The 23,476-nt window shown below is 39.4% G+C and overlaps 3 protein-coding genes across 4 annotated transcripts in view; 1 reads left to right on the top strand and 2 right to left on the bottom strand.

Annotated features, from left to right (window-relative positions):
- The window catches only part of ANO3 (anoctamin 3), a 190,083-nt gene that overhangs the window by 117,166 nt on the left and 49,441 nt on the right, over window positions 1–23,476 (top strand). For both annotated transcript variants that reach the window (XM_036427099.2, XM_036427101.2), the window contains one exon: window positions 7,936–7,996. In XM_036427099.2, the coding sequence (XP_036282992.1) occupies window positions 7,936–7,996 (61 nt within the window). The remainder of the gene's footprint in view (window positions 1–7,935; window positions 7,997–23,476) is intronic.
- On the bottom strand, window positions 150–4,105 carry LOC118713006 (E3 ubiquitin-protein ligase BRE1B-like). The gene has a single exon (XM_036427364.2). The coding sequence runs from the start codon at window positions 4,025–4,027 to the stop codon at window positions 1,217–1,219; it is 2,811 nt and encodes a 936-aa protein (XP_036283257.2). The 5' UTR covers window positions 4,028–4,105; the 3' UTR covers window positions 150–1,216.
- On the bottom strand, window positions 9,264–23,198 carry MUC15 (mucin 15, cell surface associated). Its single transcript, XM_036427103.2, has 4 exons — window positions 22,972–23,198; window positions 13,841–14,536; window positions 11,339–11,488; window positions 9,264–9,583 (listed from the first exon to the last, which is right to left on the bottom strand). Exons 2-4 carry the CDS (start codon window positions 14,508–14,510, stop codon window positions 9,423–9,425), a joined length of 981 nt encoding a protein of 326 aa, XP_036282996.1. The 5' UTR covers window positions 14,511–14,536; window positions 22,972–23,198; the 3' UTR covers window positions 9,264–9,422.

Genomic DNA, 23,476 nt, shown 5'->3' with positions numbered 1-23,476 from the left:
GTGAAAAATGGAGCTTGTAGAGGAGAATATTGCCTTGTGGAACAATAGCGAAATAAAACCCATTAGGATGAAATATTTCTCTTGTATTTGTTTCTCTGGCTAAAATAAAATATAGCTACTTCTTTCACACCTTAAAAATCAGAATTACGCTTCCTTCACTGGATGCAAATAAACATTTTCTTTAGGGTTGAACATTTACTTATAACAGATAACCTATACAAAACATCTCTAGAGCAATAGCTGTGGGTCTGAATGGACCCTTGAACCTTTCAGCAGCTCCACCTTACAATCCCACCTGTTGCCCCAGGGCCCAGAGTTTGCTTGGGCAGCAGGATAGCAAATATTGTGGATACTGGCTCAGTCACAGGGTTAGATGATCTTCTACCTGGAATGACTAAAAGTTGGCCCAACTGCTAGTCTATCCCTTCCCTTCCTGGGAAGTTTGTCTCCACTGCAGTTAAGGCCACCAGGATGAAAGCAGGGTCAGGGCTAGAGACCCACTGGAGACTTGCTAAGCATAAAGTAAGGGTAATTGGCTTAGGAGAATAGGTATTTTGGAGGGGTCTGCTTACAGTCTAAACAGATGATCTTGGTTCAGCACTCCCAAAATAAGGACTAGGTGACTGCAGAAACCATAGAGCTTCCCAGAGGAAGAGAACCATACCCCCTGAATAAACCCATATAGAATATAAGCTCTTATCACAAGAGCCAGATCAAAGAGCCCAGGGAACTCCACAGGCAGGGAAACCTTGCCCAGGCTTGGAGGGCAGGGAGTAAAGACTGACTCACTAGGCTCTATGGTTTAGTCTCAGAACAAGGGACTGGGGACCTGGCCCACCCTGATCCTCACATATGAGTGTGTAAGCAAGTAGTCAGCTTCCTCTTTCATGGAGGTCACAACCTGGGGAACTTCCCCCTTAGAGTTTGGATGGACCTGTGGAGACAGAGATGGGTTGGGGCCAGCTTTCAGGAAGTTTAGATGGATGCTCTGGGCCCATTTAATATCTCCTAGCATATCTTTCCAGCAGAGGTGGTACCTCAGCTCTGACAGGGAAAAGAGTGGAACTTGGCTGGTCTCACCTCCACTAACATGTACTAGGAATCTCAAACAACTAGATGGGAAGGGGCTGGGCCTGCAGGGTCCAGAACAAAAGGAGGAACTTGGGGCACAGCACCTAGGGTCCATAGGTGTTCCAGAGTTCCCTGAGTTACAGGTTCAGCTGATGTAGATACGGTGGAAATCATGGGCACCAAAGGCCACATTGCACTTGGGACACTTCCTCTGGCGGGCGTCATAGCGGCTCTGCACACACTCAAAGCAGAAAACGTGGAAGCACTTGGTAAGCACTGCATCCTTCTTGCGAGTGTTACAGCAGGGGCAGGTCAACCGCGCCTTGTACTCCTTGATCTCCTCTTGGAGGATTTCGTCAGCATCTGCATAAACCTCCACCTTCCTCTGCTTCTCCAGCTTGCGCCGCAGCCGTGAGATGTCCTCCTGAGCCCTCTTGAGATTGAAGCTCTCTTTCTCTCGAGCAGCACGGCTCTCTGCCAAGCAAGGCTGGCTCTCTCGCAGCCGTGTCTGCACATGCTCCAGCTGCACTTTCAGGTCCTCAGCCAGCTGGGCTGCTTCCACAGCTTTCCTCTTGTTGAGCTCCAGGGCCTGGTTGCATAGCATCAGCTCCTTTTCCACACTTCCAAGACTGCCCTGCAAGGCCTGCTCTTTTTCCTCCAGCTTCTGCATGGTGAGCAGCTGGGCATCCACCTGAGATTTGAGGCAAAGAACCTGCTCACCCAACTCATCCTTCTCCTCCCGCAGCAGCTTGTGAATCTGGTTGGCCTTGATCCGCTCTGACATCAGCTTAAAGTTGGCATCATCCTTTTCCCGCAACAGCTGTAGCAGCCGCCTATTTTGCTCTTGCATGTCCTCAAAAGCCTGACCTGTCACATCCATCTCTGACAGCAGAGCCTCCTCCTCCTGCTTGGTGGCAGCCAACTTGCGTTGCAGATGTTCTATCTGCTCCTCTGCCTGCCGAATGCGCCACAGGGCATCCTCATCCGCAATCTTCTTCCTCTCCTTTTGATCCCTCTCCTCCAATTCCCAGATGTGATTCCATAACTCAGTGACCTCGGCCTTGGTCTTGCATTCAGCTGCCATAAGCTGCACCTTATCTCGTTGCTCCTTAGGCACTGTTTTGTACATGTCCAGCAGCAGCTTCATCTCCTTCTGGCTTTCCTGGGCCCTCTTGAGCTCTGCTCGGAGACATTTGAGGAATTCTGACTCTTTCCTCTTGGATTCCTCCACCTTGGCCTTCTCCTGATCAGCTCTTGAATATGCTGAGGCCACAGATTGGAGTCCCAGGCAAGGCCATTCCCACTCTTGAAGCTCCCACTGGGGCCTGGGCTCAGGTTCTCGGACCCAAGAGGAGGGGCCTGGGGCCCTGGAAGTTAAGGCCTGGGCATCTTCCTCAAAGGGGACCAGTTCTTCTATCTTTGCTAAGGAGGTAGTCATGGTGGCACTAGGCATTGAAACCACCTCCTTTCTGCTTTCGTGGTCACCAATAGGCCCTGGTCCACCTTCTTCTTGTCCTGGGTCTGGGGCACTGAGATCAGAGTCCTCTGGGATATAGTGCATAGAGCCACTGGCCTGGGCCTGGAACTTTCCAATCTCAGCCTGCACTTCCCTCAGCTTCCGTTTGTATCGCTGGGCATCCCCCTTTAGCTGGTGGTTGTGGCTTTGAAGGCTGCTGATCAGATGGCGCATCTCACGGTTGATGGGCCCTGCCTGCTCGTTGGCGGCCAGGTTCTGTTCAAACTCGATGCGCAGCATCTCATACTCCTTGCGTACCTGGGCCAGGGTGTCCTCCATCTGGATAACCTCTGTACGCAACTTCTTCTGCAGCCCCAACTCGTCGCTCTCCATGTGCTCAATGTGCATCAGGTGCAAGTTCTTGGTGGCCAGCAGCAGTCCCCGGGTTTCCTCTAACTGGGTCTTCACTTGCAGAGACTCATTGTAAAGCAGTGAGAACTGGGCCTGCAGCATTTGGTACTCCTCTGTCTCCTGTACCACCTCCTCAGGAAGATTCCGTAGGGCCACCTTGAGGTGCTCATTGGTCCGCACAGCCTCCTGAAGTTCGACCTGTAGCTTCTCCAGCTCTGCCATGTGGCTGTTGGCCAATAACTGGTTTTCCTCTAACTCCGCATTCAGCATCTCAAATTTCTGCAGGCTGAGTGTGATCTGGCCTCCCTGGAAACCCGAGGAGCTACCAGATACATAGTAGCCAGAGTTGAGCTGCTCCAGGGCCTCTGCCAGGTGCTTATTGAGCTTTTCCTCGCGCTTGTGCAGCTTGTCAATGTCCCACTGCAGGTCCTCTACTGTTGTCTCCATCTCTAGCACTTTGGTCTCTGCTGATGTCACTTTATCTTGGAGCTCAGAGTACTCCAAGGAGATGGAGTGGTGCTTCTCCTGTAGCTGGGTGGCCAAGGCCTGAAGTCTCCGGTTCTCACAGCCCAGCTCCCGGGTGCGTGCCCGAGCCGCCTCATTTGGCTCCCTTTCCCTTAGGCTGCATACTCGCTGACAAAGTCCTTCCACCTGGCGCTGTAGGCGGTCTGAGGCCTCTACCAGACGGGACACGGCTGCCTTGGAGAACTCCATTCGGTCCTGCAGCCCCACCTCCTCACTGCTGCCGGCGCCCTGTTTCACCAGGAGAGCCGAAGCCGGCTCACTAAGTGCGGGCCGTAGCTGCACTGGCAGGGTCTCCTTCAGTTCTGATGCCGGCCCCTCCTGGGTCCCGCGTACCTCAGTCCCGGAAGACAGCTCCCACTGCTTCTCATGGTGTCTGAGAAGGGCTTCCACCGTGACATCCAGCTGGGCCCAGTAGTGATTGACAATGAGGAGTGTGGCGTCATCTGTGGCCTGCCGCTTTTCCAGCTTCTCAATCCGTTCTCGGAGTTCATCCTCGCAACCCTGGCGCTGTTCCAACCGCTCCGCTAGTTTCTTATTCTTGAACCGCAAAACCTTCAGATCCATCTCCTCGGAGAGAGAGAGAGATGTCCCCAAGACGAATGGGCTCTCTAAGTGAGGTTGCGGCCTTCTCCTCGACTCTCAACTTCTTCTCTGCGGCCTCGAAACCCACCGTTGGTTGGTGGGCTGGCAAGATGGCGACACTTCAGGTTATACGTGGCACTTCCGGCCACCCGAGGCACTTCCGGCACTTCCATCAGAGGCAACAGGAGCAGCCTGGCGCCCGCCATCTTGGATGTCAGCCGGACATCAGCACCCTCAACATTCTCTTGTCATATTAGTTTATATAGTTAAACATCTAGAAGTTACTTGATGGGCAATGCTGAGTATAAGGGAACCGTTGTTTTTTGTGTGTGTTTGTTTGTTTGTTTGATCAAAGAAACAAGCCAACCAATGTGGGATCAGGATCACTGAGCCACATCATCTAGGAACTTGTTAATTCCTCATGGAATCCACCCTCACTTGTGGCAAGTAATAGGAAAGTAAATCTGCCATGTTTATTTCTTGGAAAGTACGTGTATACATGTAATTATTTCCTTAATAATTTCAAGGATGTGTTTCATGAAAAACTGGTCTCTTTGTGTGGTAATAGTGATAGGTAAGTAATTACTGTTTACTTTGATGATTGTTTTCATTTTTAACATTTAAAAGTATGGGACTTGAGAAACGTTGGAAACTAAATCAGTCTGTGATGTTTGCACACCCATTTAAAAGCACCTGACACCACACTGTCAATTTCCATTATGCAAGGATTTTAAAGTGAAATGATTAGATAGGAGGGCCCTTCACTGTTTTATCATATAATTCTAAAAATGAGCCAACCTTTGAAGTGAGCTTTATTCATAATAGTTTTTATTACTGCCCTAAATAAGGAGTAGGTTTGGGGGAGGGAGGGGAACTAATGAAGTGTCCATGTTTGATGTAGCTTGTGCCCAGGTCCAAAGGCTGTGGGTACCTGTACGGATTTTGCCCTGTCTCAGAATTAAGGACTGAGGAGGTCAGAGAAGCCCGAACTCCAGCCTAAATTCTGACTCCCTACCCCAGCCCTATCTCCTGTAATAGCCTCCCTGGCCCACGGGCTTGAACCTTCCCAAGAAGGCACCTTGTTCTCAGCCCAGATGGCCTTTAATGGGGTATAAGCAGAAGTTTCCAGAACTTGCTGTTATTCTTAACCCATCAAACAATTTTAGAGAAAAATCTAGCAGTTAAAGTAGAGTGGACATAGACTTTATGCTTCCAACCTAATGTGAAATTTATCTCCTTAAACAATGCCCACATTTATTGATTTCTTGCACTCAGCTCTCTAAGAGAAATAAGATGTTAAAGATAATGGAGAATTTGTGCTTAAACACAGCTTTCTTGAAGGCTTAGTTTGCTTCTGTCTTCATATATTATTTCCACTCACATCAACAGTGTTGAATACAATGTTTGTCCATAGGTCCCTCTATGCATAAGCTATTTTTCTGATAAAATAATTCATTTTAAATACACTTTTATAGATTGTACAAGCCTATTTTTTGCTTTAGAAAAGTCTATTATGTTGCTTTGGGAATTTTCATTTTATTTCATCTGGAGTTTCTTTTATTAAGAAAGTATTCCTGTCCTATTAGGCAAAAGGTCTCTTCCCCCTTTATTCTGCTGCCAAATACCCATGCTCTAACCTGGAGCCATCCATTCTAGACTTGATGTTTCCTTTTCCCTCTTCCCCATTTTTACTCATCAGGCCTTATATAGCATATAAATAAGTCCCTTAGCACTTCAAGTTTTAACTGCAGGCTTCTAATTGCTCTTTTTGTCACAATTGTCTCCCATATCACAATTCATCCTGCATGTTATAGCTTAGTGGCTCTATCACAGTGATTTTACACTTTTATTGTCCTTCTTAGGGCAAGTTCTGAAGTTTTTCCTAACTTCCATTCTACTTTTACCTCCCATTACATGTATGCACGCTTAAATTCTATGAGTGTTACATGTATACCATGCTATATCTTATGGTTATACTAGAGCTCAGTGTAAGAATCTGGATTTGTGCACTGCTGGGATTCCTCAGCCTAGCTTGTGCCCTCTCACAATCTGGAACCCCTTGAGGGATGTTGGGGGCCTGGTGCATGGATTCATCCCAATCCCCACAGGCCAGGCCAAGGGACCCCACCAGTGCACAAATCTGTGCACTAGGCCTCTAGTATGCATATAAGATCTTTGGTTAATCTCTTCCCATCCTTCCTCCACACCCCTTCCCTCTGAGATTCATCAGTCTGTTCCATGTTTCCATGCCTGTGCATTAAGCATCTGCACCTAATGGTCAGTGTGCATCATAGCTACCAGTCAGATGGTTGGACCGTCACTTAGGCTTTTATATATATTATCTTAAAAGTTACTGTTTTAATTTACTGAGTTAAAAAAAATCTGAGCTGTATAAACAAACTTATCAAAATAAATGAAAAGTTTTTTTCAAGAAAAATGTTGTATAGACTATGACAAGTGGTGGCCATACAACCTGGTTGTTGCTAAATATGGGTTTTTACTTGCCACTTCTCTGAAAACCATTATTAGTGCCTTTAAGTGCCCTTTTGTAAAGTTTCTGTTCTAACACTCAAAGAGGCCATTCCCTGCAGTAGGTCTGTTGATAAGGGAAAGCAGACAGCTGTTGGGCTGTGTGGCAAGCAGCATGTGTATCTGTGGGATGCCTCTGGAAACAAAAAAAGCTGGATTGTCCTGATGGATGTAATTTTAGGAGCCCTGTAGGAGAATTTTTTATGGTCCTTTTCTTTCCTGTACATAATATGCATCGATGATTGTTATGAAATCCAATTTTTATAGCATTTTTAGAAATTCTGAGCCTTAACAATCAAAGAAGTTTTACAGCTATTAGGACATCTTGCATCTACCGACAAGCCATCAAAAATAGCACATCTTTTGTATACTGATATTTCCAGTGTTGCTGCATTACAGGGAATAAGCACATCTTTTGTTGAGCAGCCTCTGAACTATAGACTGCAAAGAAGATACCATTTTACACCCACTTCCCTTATAATACTAGTAATGTTATTTAGTTCCTAACTAGCCTCTCTGTCCCATGAGATTAGTGTCCTTGTTTTCTCTCTATAGATGCTATAGTATGTATTTGATGGCCAAACATGTATTGTCTTGACTGTATACATTTAATCTCTATCACTAACTGTAAACATAGCAAGGGCATTATGCAAAATGAAAGGAAGCAAAGGTAAATTAAATTTATACTTTATTAAAATCAAACAATTCTTGCAACCCTGAAAATTGTATTCAATAACATTACATAACTGTACATTATTCTTTATAAAACTTCAGGTAATGTCTGATTCAAAAACACTTGGACTATATCCTACTGTCAGTGATTTATGAAACTTCTGAAAAACAACTTAATGTTAAATTCATTACCTCCTATAGCCACTACTGGGACATGGCCTTTCTAAAAGCTATCAGAAAGGAGGGATGGCACTGTGATACCATGCCATTGAGAGTCTGCCTCACTAGTGGAATTCTGCATTTTGCAACTTTCTCAGTCCTGGATGTTTTGCTAACAAGAAGTCCAACTAGGTATGCCTCAACTGAAAGGCTGACTTCTTATAGTTCACACTATAGCTTGACTCTCTGTTGCTCACAAATACTTCATTGAGGTGCTAGAACAATTTCTAAGCAGAAGGAAGATGGAGTCCAAAAGGAATAAAAGGGAAAAGAGAAGAAAAGGGAAAAATGCTGATCCTTTATCTCTTCCCAAGAGAAAAATTATATGAAATAGTTGGAGCAACCATGAAATGATCTATATCTTATATTTAAGAACTATAGAATAATGTGATTCCAAGGGGAAGAGTTTGCAATCACTGGGTTATTATAACGAACACTATAACTAATAGTTTTGTTTGTTTTCCATTAAGGTGACATACTTGTTTGATAATGGAGGAACAGTCTTCTTTGCTATTTTTATGGCAATATGGGGTAAGTAATTCTCCATTACTTCCTAGCCCTCATTCTCTGAAGCTATTACTGTATTTCTTTATACACGTATTCGCACATACGCTAACACACACCATGTATCAATTCAACAGTCTATTGCTTTGTTTGTCCTCTTCACATATTTACTGCTTCGTTTGAAATGTATTTCTTGATCTAATTATTTAATCTCTAAAACCTTGAACTTTCCTATACTAAAGAATTGTGTGTGTGTGTGTGTGTGTGTGTGTGTGTATGTGTGTGTTTCATGCCAGAAGCAAATAGTAATTAAAAACAAACTGAGGGGAAGGTCAGTTGGGGGGGGAGGGGGAGAAAGGAGACATATGTGCTACTATTTGTAATACTTTAAACAATAGTAAAATAAAATAAATGGGGAAAAACTGAAACATGCCATAATCCAAGTTATATTTTTTGAAACTGATGCTCAGAACTCTTTTTATTTGCTTAACATTTCCATTTATCTATTTTTAATATCATCATCTATTTAGAGATGCAGAATCTATTCCATATATAATTGATCAATAATATCTAATACATAATAAATTATGTTCCTATCTAACATCTTCAAACTGTAAAAATTATGTACAGGTACAGGCTTTGGCTGACTTTTTCAACAAGTTTCTCATTGAGTTTCAAATTACCAAGTTAATTGAGGTGTAAAGTAAATCAGACAGGTTGGAATTCCCATCCTTTGAAGAAAAGCAATTACTTTCCTGGTTAGGGTCAGATTTCCTAATAGCCCTGTTGAATGCAAAGTAATTGTCAACTTGGCAGTTCAAGGGACTGACCATGTAAGTGGTAAGGCAGCAAAGTAAAATGTACTTTGGAGACAGGTCTCTCACTCCCATTCTCTACATTTCTCAGAAACAGAAGTTCTGTGCCATCTGTCTTTCTAGCTTTAAGTCAAAAAATAAAAAATATATATTTTTTAATTCCAATGCTTCTTCAACAGAATGTCAACTGTGATGCATGGAATTAAGGCTAGGGGGGGAGGGCAGTAAAGAATCAATATATTGATTGATTTTTGGCCGAAACAAAGTAGGAATGTAGTTTTGGTTCTCTATTTTCATTGAAGAAGTTTTTAAATTAAATTATCAAGAAGGGCAATCAAGGTAAAATATTTTAGTTTTATGTGATTCCACAAACACGTTTTACTAAGAAAAAAACAGAATAAAATACAAGTGAAGGTTATTTCACATAAGCTTCAGCATAGCCAAAAAATGGCAAGAAAGGAAACCCCTTGGATGGTTTATCATCTCTTTATGTTTCTGCTACGAGGCTCAGGCTTTTACAGTTCTTCTTGGCACAAGCCATATGACAGATATCTTACTTCAGCTTTTGGAACTTGGGTTGGTGAAAAGGTCAGGATGTAGGCAAACACTTGCCATCTGAAGCCCCTTTCCCCTTAGTTTTATACTGAGGTACGGAGTGCAGGAATGTCATCCATTGGGATACCATCTCGTGCATTTTCTTGACCTGCTGGCATGGATGAACCATTCACAGTTGAGTTGTAATAACTAGCATTTCCAAAACTCACATCATAAGGTTCCGGTGCATTGTCTAATCGCAGAACTAAAAAAAAGTAACAAAAAAAAAAGGTATTTTATAAAAGGTATTTCAGTCACAATCTGAAAGATGCATATGTGCTCAGGCATCTGCCAGACCTTAGGAACTGTTCTAGATGGGTAAGTACATCTGGTCTTTATATGGGCTTTTCAGATACTAGTTTTGAAATTTAAAAGAGTGGATATTTTCAAGCCACATTTCTTTCTAAGACTAACAGAACAATTTAACTTCCAGAATTTCCCTGCTGGTGGAACAAAACTAAAGGAACCAAGGGAACTATTACAACAAACATGTAGTAATACTTTGTATCAGAAAGTATAGACATGTCTCATTGTGTTTGATCTCATGATTTCAGTCTCATCAATTAGTTTAGAATTTTTACTTCTGGTGTGAAAAATAATTTTTTTTAAATGAAGAGCATTAATTTTAAAATTACTGCCATTATTCTAAGCAGTATCTCCATTTGTTTATGGTTGAGCCATTAAACATGGAGACAAGAGAAAACTATTTGTCAAAGTTTGTGTTTCCTGTTGATAGATCCAATGTATCATGTACTTCAGATTTTATGACTGATGATAAAAGATTATTTTCTTTTTCAATAGTCAATTATTAGTTCCTTAATGAGCTTGAACTTATTTTTTTAAAAAAATGAGATACTTTTAAATACTGAAGAAGTGATTAACTACTAGTTAGATTAGCAATCTAATTAATCAGTGAGGTATTTTCATATCCTAACAGTTTCTTCAGAAACTAGCCTCCCAGAAACCTGAGGGATTTGGGAGAGGGTCCCTAATCTGTCTTGAAAGGAATAAAGTAGGTGGTATGATTATTTTCTTATGCCTCAATCAAAATATATCGAATTATATCAATTTAATAGACTGAGCTTTTTTACAGATGATTACAGTGATTACAAATAAAGAAAAAAATCTGAGGTTTAAAAAAAAGTTTGGAGACCCATGTTGTTCAAAATCATATTCTTTTATTTTGAAAAATGCCACTTTTTAAAATATGCGTTGCTAGGAATCCATAGACAGAATTTAGTGTGTGTGTGTGTGTGTGTGTGTGTGTGTGTGTGTGTATGCAAGAGTCCCTGCTGTAAACCAGAAAAAGTTGTGATTTTTTCCCTCCAGAAATTTAAGAAAGGGAAGACTCGAGCATTTGAAGTGACTTTATTTGTGTTCTATAGATTGTGTTATTCTTATTCATAGCAGTTAAATTTTTTATTCATAGGTATTATGGTTCTTTTTCATTACATGGATTTACTGAATTAAGGTAAATTGGGACTTATGTAGCAAAATATGCAACTCATTAGAAATCCTGTTTTAGAGGTGCATTAAAATAATTAATATGAGGTTACTATAGCTGTAATTTTTTTGAAGAGTTCCTATTAGAATATGTTTTTGCTCAAATTACTGCTACTAAACAACAACAATGACAAAGGATGATTTTGCAATCACTTACTAACAAAAATGCCCTTTTTTCTTATTATCATACCATTATCTTCCAATTTTATAGATTTATTTTAGGTTATAAGATTATTACTTAAAATCAATTGTCATGCAATGAGCAACAGTTTCAACTATTTAAAAAAATTTTTAATATATTTCCATTACTATTTGAGAAACAGAGAGTAGGTCAGAATAAGTCTTTGGTCTGTTTTTATTGTATGAATCTCTGAGCACTGTCTAGAAAATGTAATGACCATTAGCAATCCCCACTTAATGAAAGTTCTGAAGGTGAAGTTCTGAGATTTGTTTTTACCTGGTTCATTTCTATCATCATAAAGTCGCCGATGAGAAAATGAATTTGTTTTCCGTTTTCCACACAACAAGTAGCCAACAAGACTAAGCAAGGAAGCACCCAGAATAGCACCTAAAATGGCCCCAAATACTATTCCTGTATTTCTATTCTCTAGAGAGAAAAAAACAAAAACAAAAAAAGAATTTACAAACAAGAAATAGAAACAATTGTTCAAAGTACAGACATATATACATGTGTATCACAAAGAATACTTAACTTTTTTTAAAATATTAGATAATGCTGATTGTGTGTGTGTGTGTGTGTGTGTGTGTGTGTGTGTTATAAAGTACTGAATATTTTGGATATATTGGCAAAATATACTTCCTGATAAAACCACACCTTAAATATTGAATTATTTTTAATTACTTCTAAGTCCTAGTTTTATAATTATGTTCATTACTCAACCACACTAATAGTACTGAAATGCCATGAGTGTGCTCCATTAGTACATAATTTCTATGTTGAATGCTATATTATTTTTAATCATTTCTAAATCTCTGATGAACTTTAATGGTAAAATGAACTTTGAGGTTGTTTCTATTATAATTTGAAGGTAAAAAGTTAATAGGAGAAAGTGGGGAATAGGAAATGAATCCACAAAGCTCAAAGAGAAAAGGCATTGTAAGGAAAAATCAGAATAATGGTCAAAGCAATATATTGTCAGTGCTTTGCACATAGGAACAGATGTGTAGGTCCGAGTTTAAGAGAACCCAAAATTTCACACTATCATTCCCTTTACTAATTACCTTATTTGAAGACTATCATCAGTAAACTACTTACTGCTCCATGAACTCAAACTTAGTGTATTTTATTTTTAATGTGTTTTTTTAAAATTTCTTGAGAAGCTTACTAATTAGGTAGGTAGAGGGTCTTAAAGAATCTCTGGTTCTATATGAAACCCTATATATTTAAAAAATTAACCTTCACACTGGAAAGTTAACAAAATTATTACTAAAACAAAAATGTAGCAAAGTTACCTGGTAGGAATAAGTAATATGTACTTAATATATATTTTAAATTTAGAGACAAAACAGATAGTATTTTTTAAGCAATATATTTCTGAAGGTATATTAGAGTATGTATAAATGAAACTGATATGATTAAATTAAAACTAACTGGGCATGTGTGACTCAGTGGTTGAGGGTTGAGTGTCAACCCATGAACCAGGAGGTCATGATTTAATTCCCCTTCAGGGTACATGCCCAGGTTTTGGGCTCAGTTCCCAATAGGGGACATGTAGGAGGAAGCTGATCAATGATTCTCATCATTGATATTTCTATCCCTCCTTTTCCCTCTCTGAAATCAATTTAAATAACATTTAAAAATTTTAAATTAAAGTTAAAATGAAAATATATATACATACAATACATTAGTTGCAGAGCTATAGTTAAGCCTAGATTTCAGAATTTAAAACTTCCTATTCACTGGCAATAACTTCAAATAGGAATAACAACTTCAAATATGCATATATATGTATATATATGTATATATATATTAGTAAATATAGATATATAGATATATAGATATCAATATATAGATGATTTAATGTTTATATAATTAATATAATCTGTAAATAAGTTCTGTTGGAAATTGGCAAGTTCATAAGGAACTAGTATATTTTTAAGTTTCAGGGAAGCAGAAACATGGTTCGACCTGAAAAAATAAATTATAATGAATTTTCATTAAACATTAGCAATCTTTTTCACTTTATGTATTAAAGCTTGATGTAATAATCCCTAAAAATGAAACATAAAACTGTCCCCGTATTACAATTTTCTTGTGGTGTCCTTAAGTACTAAACTAAAAATTGAGGATTTCCTTTTGTTGAATTTATTTACTGTTTTAAAAAATATCAGTGTTCTATTTTCCAGTGATTATGTGGTAATTTTCAAAACCTACATTTACATATTTTTAAAGTTCAGTTGCACAGTGTTCTTAAAAGTATATGAAATTTCAGGTAGTCTTTCTAAAATTCGGTAAAAAAGGTTACACAGTATCTACAAACTGTATTGCTACTTCAGTCTTTTCAGCCTACCCTACTCCTCATTTTGTCCCACTTATGTATATGCTGACTTTAGTTCTAAAATCCCTTCACTATTTCCAGTGAATATCATGATTAGCCTTAAAGGGAGAATCACCTGAGCTACAGTGACCGCCTCCTTTTCTTTAGTTATTGGGGTGGGGGATCTTTTCTCTGCCAAGGCCATTTGGATAGCTATAACATAATTCAAGGGCCATATAAAATTATTAACTTAAAAATTAGCCTGCTACATTTGGTCAAACATTTAATTAACTCTCCCTAATGCCTTGGGCAAGGCCAGACCAAATTTCCTGGGCCTTATACGGCCTGCTGACTGGACCTTCCTAGCCCCTACTAGTATTGCATAGTCTATAGTTGTAATCTGTTTGATTTACATGGAGATTCTTTCACATCAAAGGAAAGTTAAATTTGTTTATATTTACCTTCTTGGGGATCTGATGTATTTGGAAAGATTTTTGAATTATTGGTGAATTTTAAGGTGGGCTGTTGAGTCATTTCCTGATAGGGGGTAAACTCCACAAAGGTATCATTAGTAATGTTAAGCCATAAATCTGGTTCCGTTGTCATGGGGTTTGTGGTGGTCAGTGCCGAGGGAAGGATGCTAACTGTAATGGAACTGTTGTCAGTTTTCATGGTATCATTGGCCAGGGACCACACTGAGGATGCAGCAGATGTAGCATTGGGAGGTGATGAGACAGACAGAGAATTTCCATCTGTTGCAGATGAGTTCTGAGGCAGTTTAGAAACAAAGCTGTGGATCAAGGAAGTGCTTTCAGAAGATGCAGGTGTGGGTCTTGGACTCCTGGGGGAATTTGTTGTCAAATTATCCATAAAATCTGTTGTTTCATCACTTTTATTTGATGGATCCCAAAGAGAGGAATTTCTTGTCTTGGGACTGGAAGTTTCTATATTTTCTTCACCTAAGTTGAAATCTGCTCCACTTCTCCAAGGAAGATATTGTTTTGCCATGTGTTTTAAGTCTTCTGCAATATTTTTTGTTGTGTTTACTTCCAGACTTTCTTTCCCATGGCTTACAAATAATAGTAAACTAAACAAGGTTGAAAGCAATAGAGTTTGGGCTGAGGTCAACATTGTAGCCTTCTTTGGTATAGGGGAATCTGAAAGAAAATAATAACCATTTGAATTATTAAATAAAAATCTACATTTTTAAATGGTTAAAAGTTTATATACATAATGCTGAGATGATGATATCATATTCTCAATTCCAAAAGTTTGTTTTCTTTGAATAATGTACTAAAACTAGAATAACTGAATTCTATATTCTATATAACATTTTTTTTTCTTCCTATAAGGAAATGCCCTGAAGAAACTTTGTCAGGCCAGACACTACTATTCCATTATTTCAAGGATTATTTAGCTTGGGCCAAGTTAAACAAACACACACACACACACACACACACACACACACACACACACTATATAGACTGCTAAGTAAAATTTTTAAAATATATTTTTTAAATATTATAAATATAGTATATGCAGAGCTGGCTGATTTTTTTCAACCTATTTAGGAAAACATCCTATCTAATAAAGAATGAATATGTTAATTGACTGTCACACCCTCACAAGATGGTGGCACCCAAAGCCAATAAAAAGGTAATATGCTAAATTGCTGCCACACCCCCATAAGATATGGCACCCAGTCCCCTCAGCCCCGCCTCATCCAGCCTGTCTCCCAGTCCCCTCATCCCTGCCTCATCCAGCTGGAGCCCCCAATCTTCTTAGCCCTGTCTCATCCAGCCTGAATCCCCCAGTCCCCTCAGACCCACTCACCTAGTCCCCACAGCATCTAGACTTATCCAGCCTCAGTCCCCAGTCCCCTCAGCCCTGCAGGGGAAGGCAGTTGGGGGTGATTGGATTGAAAGGGGCAGTTATGTATCAATCAGGCTGGCAGGGGAGTTGTTAGGGGGCTATCAGGCTGGCAGGCAGTGGTTAGGGGCAATCAGACAGGCAGGCAGGTGAGTGGTTAGGAGCCAGCAGTTCTGGATTGTGAGAGGGATGTCTGGCAGTCAGACATCTCCTGAGGGGTCCCAGATTGTAGAGAGTATAGGCTGGGCTGAGGGACATCCCCCACTGAATTTTATGCACCAGGCCTCTAGTGTTCATTATAAAGATGTTATTTGGAATATTATAAAAATGATGTTACTGAATATACACTAAATGAACCACTTTAAAGTGAGTCAGTCAGGGACCCCACTTGAAAAGATTGTATTATACCTAATTTGAGTTATTTGAATTTGAAATTAACATCTGTTTTTCAAAATACTTTTTATGATGCCCTCCATTCTATTAATTTCAGATTAGGGAAATCAGAAATATTTTTATATTTTAAGGTATTTTTAAAATTATATTTCCTTATTATATCAATGAAGGATATGATTGGGAGTGTATGTGGAATAAATTACTTAGCTAGAGAGTAGCAAAGATGGGATTTGAAACCATATTCCTGACCTCCAACCCAGGCACATAATTTTGCCTATAAGTGTGGAAGTGCCACAAATTCATGCTAGCAGGATAAGGGGAGAGGTTTTTGAAATTAGATTTATATTAAAATGTAGGCATCTGTCATGAATGATCTATGAAAAACAGTTATCATAACATGCAATTGCTTTATCATTTTCATCATCACATTATAATTACACTGATTTCACATTGTTGTTCTAAATTGAATGATTTGAGTAAATCATTTCAGATTAGAGCAATTTATAATCCCATTTTTCAAACACTGGAAAAATAGGGTCTTCTACCTTAAGTATCTCTCAAACACACTAAACACTATCTGGCCTAAAATAAGCAGTTAATAGACATTAACTTCATTTCTTATTATCTATACTAATAAAAGGGTAATATGCTAATTAGAGTGGATAGACCAGACATCCTTCCAGACAAAGCCACTGTGGCAGGGGCCGAGGCATAGATGGTTAGGGGTGATCAGGCAGGCAGGCAGGTGAGTGGTTAGAAGCCAGTGGTCCTGGATTGCAAGAGGGATGTCTGATTGCCGGTTTAGGCCTAATCCCTGCAGGTTTGGGCCTAAACCGGCAGTTAGACATCCCCTGAGGGGTCCTGGATTGGAGAGGGTGCAGGCCAGGCTGAGGGACCCCTCTCCCAGGCACAAATTTCATGCACTGGGCCTCCAGCCTATATATATTATATATAAAAGCCTAAGCAACTATTACGACCGGAGCAGCAGGTTAGCCAGTTGCTATGATGCACACTGAGCAACAGGGGGCAGACACTTAATGCCGGAGCTGTCCTCTGGTGGTCAGTGCACTTCCACAGGGGGAGCACTGCTCAGCCAGAAGTCAGGATCACAGCTGGCAAGCACAGCTGCACTGGTGGGAGCCTTTCCCAACTCTGCGGCAGTGCTTCCAAGCAGTAGTGGCAGGGCCAGTGAGCCAGGATGAGTGCGAGCAGTGCGCGCCGGTTCAGGCTCCTTCCTGGCCACCTGCCAGTTGGCACACTGCTACATTCTCGAGGGGTCCTAGATTGTGAGAGGGTGCAGGCCAGGCTGAGAGACACGCCCCTCGCCTCCCTGTGCAATGAATCTGTGCACCAGGCCTCCAGTTAAAATTATAATCTCTAAGTGTTTTGCACTGGACAAAGTTCATAATATCTCACGTGATCATCACAATGATCCCTTCAGATAAAAAGAATAGCTTGTATTAATTATCCCCATTTTGCAGATGAAGAAACTGAGAGGTTCAGAGTGGCTAGTAATGGAAGCTAGTAAATGAAAGAGGCAACACTGAAAAGCAAGTTTACTGACTCCAACCTTATTAGCTGCTAAAATGAAAAATGTTTTTCATTGAAACAATTATTATTTATTTATTTATTTTCAAATATATTTTTTATTTATTTCAGAGATGAAGAGAGAGATAGAAACATCAATGATGAGAGAATCTTTTATCAGCTACTTCCTGCATGCCCCACATTGGGGATCAAGCCTGTACCTTGGGCATTTACGCTGAAAGACTATTGAACTGTCACCTCCTGGTTCATAGGTCAACCCTCACTTCCTGAGCCATGCCAACCAGGCAAAACAGTTATTCTTTTTTAAAAATTAGGCTTTTTTTCCTCCTTAAAAAGTCTGAAAACTTATTTTATATTCTTTGAATTAAACCTCAGAGCTTATTTTTCACTAAAACTCTCCAAAATGACTGAGAAGAAAAAGGAAGAGGTGCTACTGCTATAATTTTGTCCATTATTACCAGCTATTTTTAAAAAAAAAAAAAAAAAAGCTCTCCCAGAAATTTTTTACAACTACTTTCAACCTTCATGACTTTTCAGTAGGATCTGAAGAGCTTCTAAGTAACGCTCTGGTTTTGTCATCCTCCTTGTGTAATGATTTCTTGCATAGTGGTACAACTTAAATATACCTATAATACATCCTGCTATACTTTTTTCTTCAAAAGCTTTTAGCAAGAGATCCATACTTGTGGATTCCTGAGGTTTTAGTATATAGTATATAATATTATCTCTCATGCCCTATATTAATCACTTCAGAAAAACCTCTTTTTAAGCAAGGCCAGCAGACATATATGAGCGTTCACAGGGGCGTTACTTATACATGTCTCCAACCTAAACATCCATCACTAACAGAATGGTTAATCAATTGCATAAATTCATGTGTGAAATTAAACTAGAGCTGCATACAGAAATAGGAGTGATTAGCAGAAATATGATTCACAGCTGAAATGCCAGTTGTACTGGTGATTCTCTGTATATAAAGTTCAAAAACAGGCAACACTCTCAAATGTTAGAGGTCTGGAAAGTGGTCACTGGAGAGGAAGTATTGTGTGGGTATGGAAAAAGCTTCTCTGTGCTCAGGATGCTCATTTCTTGACCTGATAAGGGATACATGGGTACCTGTATTTGTGGTAATTCTGTTTATTTACACTTCATTTACTTCTTTGTCGTTACCAAGAAAATGGATTTAGGTCTTAAAAATAACTGGAAAACATATTGCTATTAAGCATTTATTATATCATATGTTTTGCATGTTTTTCCTTTAATTCTTACTAAAAACACAATGAGAAAGGGATTATTAATGCTATTTAACAGGTGATTAAATGGTGCACAAAATGTAAATAATATGACCAAGGACACACAACTAGGGACACAATAAAAAAAAATAGGGTTAGCCCAGCTGGCATGGCTCAGTGGTTGAGCTTCGACCTATGAACCAGGAGGTCATGGTTTGATTCCCAGTTAGGGCACATATCTGTGTTGTAGGCTTGATCCATAGTGTGGGGCATGTAGGAAGCAGCCAATCAGTGGCCCTCTTTCATTATTTTTTTAAAATATTTTTGTAATTGATTTCAGAGAGGGAGAGAGAAAGAGAAACATCAGTGATGAGAAAGAATCATTGATTGGCTGCCTCCTGCATGCCCTTCTATTGGGGATTGAGCCTGCAACCTGGGAATGTGCCCTTGACTGGAATCAGACCTGGGACTCTTCAATCTGCAGGCCGACCCTCTGTCCACTGAGTCAAACCAGCTAGGGTGGTCCTCTTTCATTATTGATGTTTCTATATTTCCCTCTCCTCTCTTCTCTGAAATCAATACAAATATATTTTAAAAAAGGAAAGAAATAGGGTTATGATTCAAATATTGGCATTAAAGCTAGTATTCACTCAACTATGTCAGAAAAGTTACAAAGGAATACAGAATTTGGTACTTAGCTGTTTAATAGAATTCTTCTCAACATTGTCTTAGCACAGCTTGTACAAATTTTATTTTAATCAGAGCAATTTATAATCCCATTTTTAAATACTGGAAAATAGGGCCTTCTACCTTAAGTGCCTCTCAGACATACTAAATACACTTTTATCCTAACTTAAGAAAATTGTAACAATTGTCTCTATGTGCTCTAGATAGACACCTTTACCGTGTAGTTTACAGATTAGCATTAACAAAACAAGTGATTTCCCCCCGATCTGTGTAAGCTCACCAACATTGCATTAAACCGATGCCTTACCTAGTACATTTAAAATACTCACATAGACCTTTTGAAAAACACCCTTCTCTGGTGAACTCTGTCAGGTTTGTGGCAAACATTATAGGGGTGTTTTTTTTTTTGGGGGGGGGGGGGTTTTGGTTCGTTGGTTGTTTGTTATCTACTACCAGAGATCTGATTAGTTTATGGACTGTACTTGGGCTATATTATTATTATTATACAGTTTGACATGGGTTTGCTGGATATTTTATCTTCCTAATGAATTGGTTACTAGAGGGGAAAATATATCTTAGCTGATCCTCTAACTTTCTCATAATGTTACAGGAGAAACATGGCATTGACTTTTCTTGTTCCCTTCCCGTAATGAGAATCCACATATCAGGAGTCAACAAAGTGAGTTTTGTTGTTCCTGTTTCCCTTTGCTTGTAACATTGAGCAACCTAGAGGATCTCACTACCCTTCACCCAACTTTCAACTGCAATATGAAAACCCAAGATATGAATACCCCAAATGGGCTAAGCATTCTGTTATTGCGTATAAGTTATCTCCAAGGAAAAGAAAGGGCAGAGAGGAATAAGACAGAATGCTGTAGCCCTGGCCAGCTGGGCTCAGCAGACTGGCCAGCAGACTAAAGGGTCCCAGGTTCGATTCCAGCCAAGGGCACATGCCTGGATTCTGGGCTCGATCCCCAGTGTGGGGAGGAGGGAGGCAGGAAGCAGCCAAACAATGATTCTCTCATCATTGATGTTTCTATCTCTCTTTCCTTCTCCCTTCCTCTCTGAAATCAATAAAGAATTATATATTTTTAAGTAAAGAATGCTGTAAATACTATTTGCAGTTTATTCCTAAATTAATACCAGTGTGGGTAAGGCCTTTGTGAATATTGATTTATTCATGTTGTCCAAGTGTAGCAATGGGGGACAACTTTGCTTCTGTTCCTTGGTTTCTAAGAGAACCACGTTATAACTCTTCCGAACCTGGTCCCTTCATAGAAGCAGCCAGGAATTTAATCTTAGCCCCAGACTTTTGTTGAAGCAAAGACTAAGCAATTTTATTTACATTCAATCTATTCTGAATTGAATAAGTGTGTTGTTAGCAGCAAAAGCTCATGGAAGGGGTACAGGAGATCCAGAAGGCAATGAAATAAAAGTTTACTCTTTCTCTTTGCACTTTTCTCTCAACTTGTCTCCATCTTTAGAATTCAGATACTTACAGGATGCTGCATACTTCTTACATAAAATTAAGTTATGCCTGATGATGGATGGCATGCTTGTGTGTGCTCAAATTCATCTATCAACCAGGAACAGTGTGTAGAGGGAGACAGAAAGTGGGATGAAGAAAAGTGAAGTTGTCATAAAAGAGAAGTTAGAAATTCAGAACAACCAACCAGATAGCATCATTCACTCACCTTTTCTTTGCTCCTTTTGCCTCTAGGTGGGAATTCCCAAGAGGAATGTTGAGGATGTAACATAGGAACAAAGCTGAGATCATTACAAACCCCAAAAAACTTCTAAGATTAGAATTATCAATCATAAAGGGAACAGAAGAAGTTAATATCCATCCACTTTGCAATAGCTTAAACACAAATTCTAATCATATATATATATATATATATATATATATATATATATATATATATTGAAATGTTTGTGTTTGGAGGAAACATGATCATTCTTTATTTCTAGTATTTAATAACTTGTAAAATATACTTTCAGAGAGTATGAGTTTCACTGTTTTTGAAATAATTCCTTTACAGGAGAAAAAGAACACCATTTTCTTCCTTTCTCTGGTGCTGGCACTAAAAGTGGTTTCACATTACTACTTTGCATGGAGGGCTGCAAAGAGAACACCCAAGTTAGCAGGTGATGGGAGAAATAAAGAGAGAAAGCAACTGTGGCCATTAAGGGAGGCAAATCCACACTCTTGGTACATAATTTTGCTTCTCCTTAAATGCATAAAGTCATTATTCTGCCCAGCGTCCCTGTTCTGAGTCATACCTATTTTATACCAAGCTTTGGAAGTAAGGAAGTATCCTGCTTTGTGTCAGGTAATCAACCCTGCCAAGGGAAGAAAAATGGTAGTCATTCTAAACTCAATCAAATCCAGAAATTTTAAATAAAAGCATTAGTTCAGGTACACTGAGGGGATAATATAAAAACATGTTTTTGTAGTGAAATAACTAAAGAGTATTTACTATGCTTTTACTTCTCTCTCAGTTGCTTTTGATCACATCTAGTTATATCTTTCTAGTTAAAAAGCTTTCGTTCTACAAAGTAAGACAGATGGGTTTTATTTGTCTTTGTCATGGGAAACTCAGTCTGACATGTAGCCAGTGTCCCAGGCAAACCTTGAGTGTCACTATGTGTGGCTTTTCCAATCCTGGGCAGTATTTTATTTTTCTTACATGAAAGAGCCACAATAAATGAGGACATAAGAATGATGCCTCTATATATGCCTCTTTTATGAATGGTGAGAAGACTTAACTAAGCATAACGCGTAGCTGAGAACTATAAGCACATCACTGTACTTTTATATGCTTTAAAAGAAAAGGGGGAATGGGAGAAGAAAAGAAAAAAACACACACAAGTTTCAGGAGTTTGTGAACATTATCTAATTTAAACCATGGTATGCATAAATACTGAACAAAACATATAGACAGTCATACTCCCTGCTAACTTGAGTGTTCTTAGTCATAAACGTCAACACTGAAATAATTAGGTAAAAGAGTATCATGCCTAGAAAGAAAGAATGATCATGTTTCCAAAAGAAATATTCTGAACCCAGATTCCCAAGCATGGGCTTTGCAGTCTTCTGTTAAGTTTCATTGTCTAGAGAAACAGCTTCTATGCATCAAATAGAATGTGGGTGAACAGTAAACCAACATCTCATATAGGAACCTTACATAGCTACAACTGAAACTAATTTTAAAAAACTGTATTTATATATTTATTCCTTGGGATGCCTTCTGTAGCAACTGACTTAGCCTTTCTATCTCCAATGAGTGGTGGACATGTGTACCCACCATACTAAGTAAAGCATACACACAATATTTTACCAATCTTTAAAGAAAATCTTTGGGAATGTAATTCATTGTATTAGAGAACTGTTGTTTTAACTATCATATTCCAATACTACTTTATCAACAACCTTGAAGCCCAAATGCATAATTTAAATCTAAATATCAATTTCTATTCCTGCTACAATTTCCACTTTAAATGTTTTAAAACATTTACTAAGATATGACCTGAAGACTCTCCTAGTCTTGTATGTTTTTAGTAATGTTTTCATTTTAGCTCTTCAGTCGGGTTTAGTCATCTAGCAAATTTGGCAGTAATTCTTAAAGTGAACTCACCTGACAGTGCAAATGCTCATTTTGAAGGTAATTACTTATTGAAATAGCTACCTGGCTTTACAAAGGTCTTTGCAGCTACTTCTCCCAGACTGTTCTGACAAAAGTTGAGCTCATTTTTATTCTCTTTGGAAAAATCAATGAAAGAGAGAGCAGCAGACAGACAGACACAGGGTTGGGGGAGGGAAAGAGGGGTTCTGTGTAACCCAGCACCCAGCACAAACTTACCTTCAAGTCTAGGAGGTTGTTTACAAACAGGAACTGAAATGTCACAGCTGTCCTGGCTAAAATGAGTCTGCCCTGCATTAGAGAAAGCAGATGGGTTAAATGTGGCGCCGTCCCACTAAGCAGGAGGGTGGCAGAGAAACAAAATTAGGAGGAGCTGGCTGTATCTTGCTTGTGTAATGCAGCACCCAAGAACCTGACTGACCTGCTTCTCAGCTGTCAGCATGAAGATACCACCTCCATTCAGACCTTAAAAAAAATAAGTCCAACCCTCCAGCTTTCATAGGTTGGTTGTTTTGATTTCAGGGCAGGCTAGTTGTCTTAAGCAGTGGCAAAACAAGGGGCACTTATTTCTAGCCCTAAGTAAAATAAGGACAAAGACTTTGGTAAGGTCCTTGGAGTATCAGGAAATTCTGACCCATGCTGGGTTCCCACTTTGCAGGTGAGGAAACCAAAAGGAGTCACGCCCCACACCTGTTGCTGTGTGTCAGCTGCATGTCGTTCTCTT

The sequence above is a fragment of the Pipistrellus kuhlii genome, unplaced genomic scaffold (assembly GCF_014108245.1).
Source record: "Pipistrellus kuhlii isolate mPipKuh1 unplaced genomic scaffold, mPipKuh1.p scaffold_m20_p_9, whole genome shotgun sequence".
NCBI classification, from domain to species: domain Eukaryota; kingdom Metazoa; phylum Chordata; class Mammalia; order Chiroptera; family Vespertilionidae; genus Pipistrellus; species Pipistrellus kuhlii.
Note: the sequence above shows the minus strand (reverse complement) of the source record. Positions and strands in the feature narration are given on the sequence as shown.

Coding starts and splice junctions, on each gene's coding strand:
- LOC118713006 (XM_036427364.2), bottom strand. CDS start 4,027: ATGGATCTGAAGGTTTTGCGGTTCAAGAATAAGAAACTAGCGGAGCGG.
- MUC15 (XM_036427103.2), bottom strand. CDS start 14,510: ATGTTGACCTCAGCCCAAACTCTATTGCTTTCAACCTTGTTTAGTTTA. Junction 11,489..13,840: donor TACATCAGATCCCCAAGAAG/GTAAATATAAAC, acceptor TTTTCTCTCTAG/AGAATAGAAATACAGGAATA. Junction 9,584..11,338: donor TGATGATAGAAATGAACCAG/GTAAAAACAAAT, acceptor ACTTTTTTTTAG/TTCTGCGATTAGACAATGCA.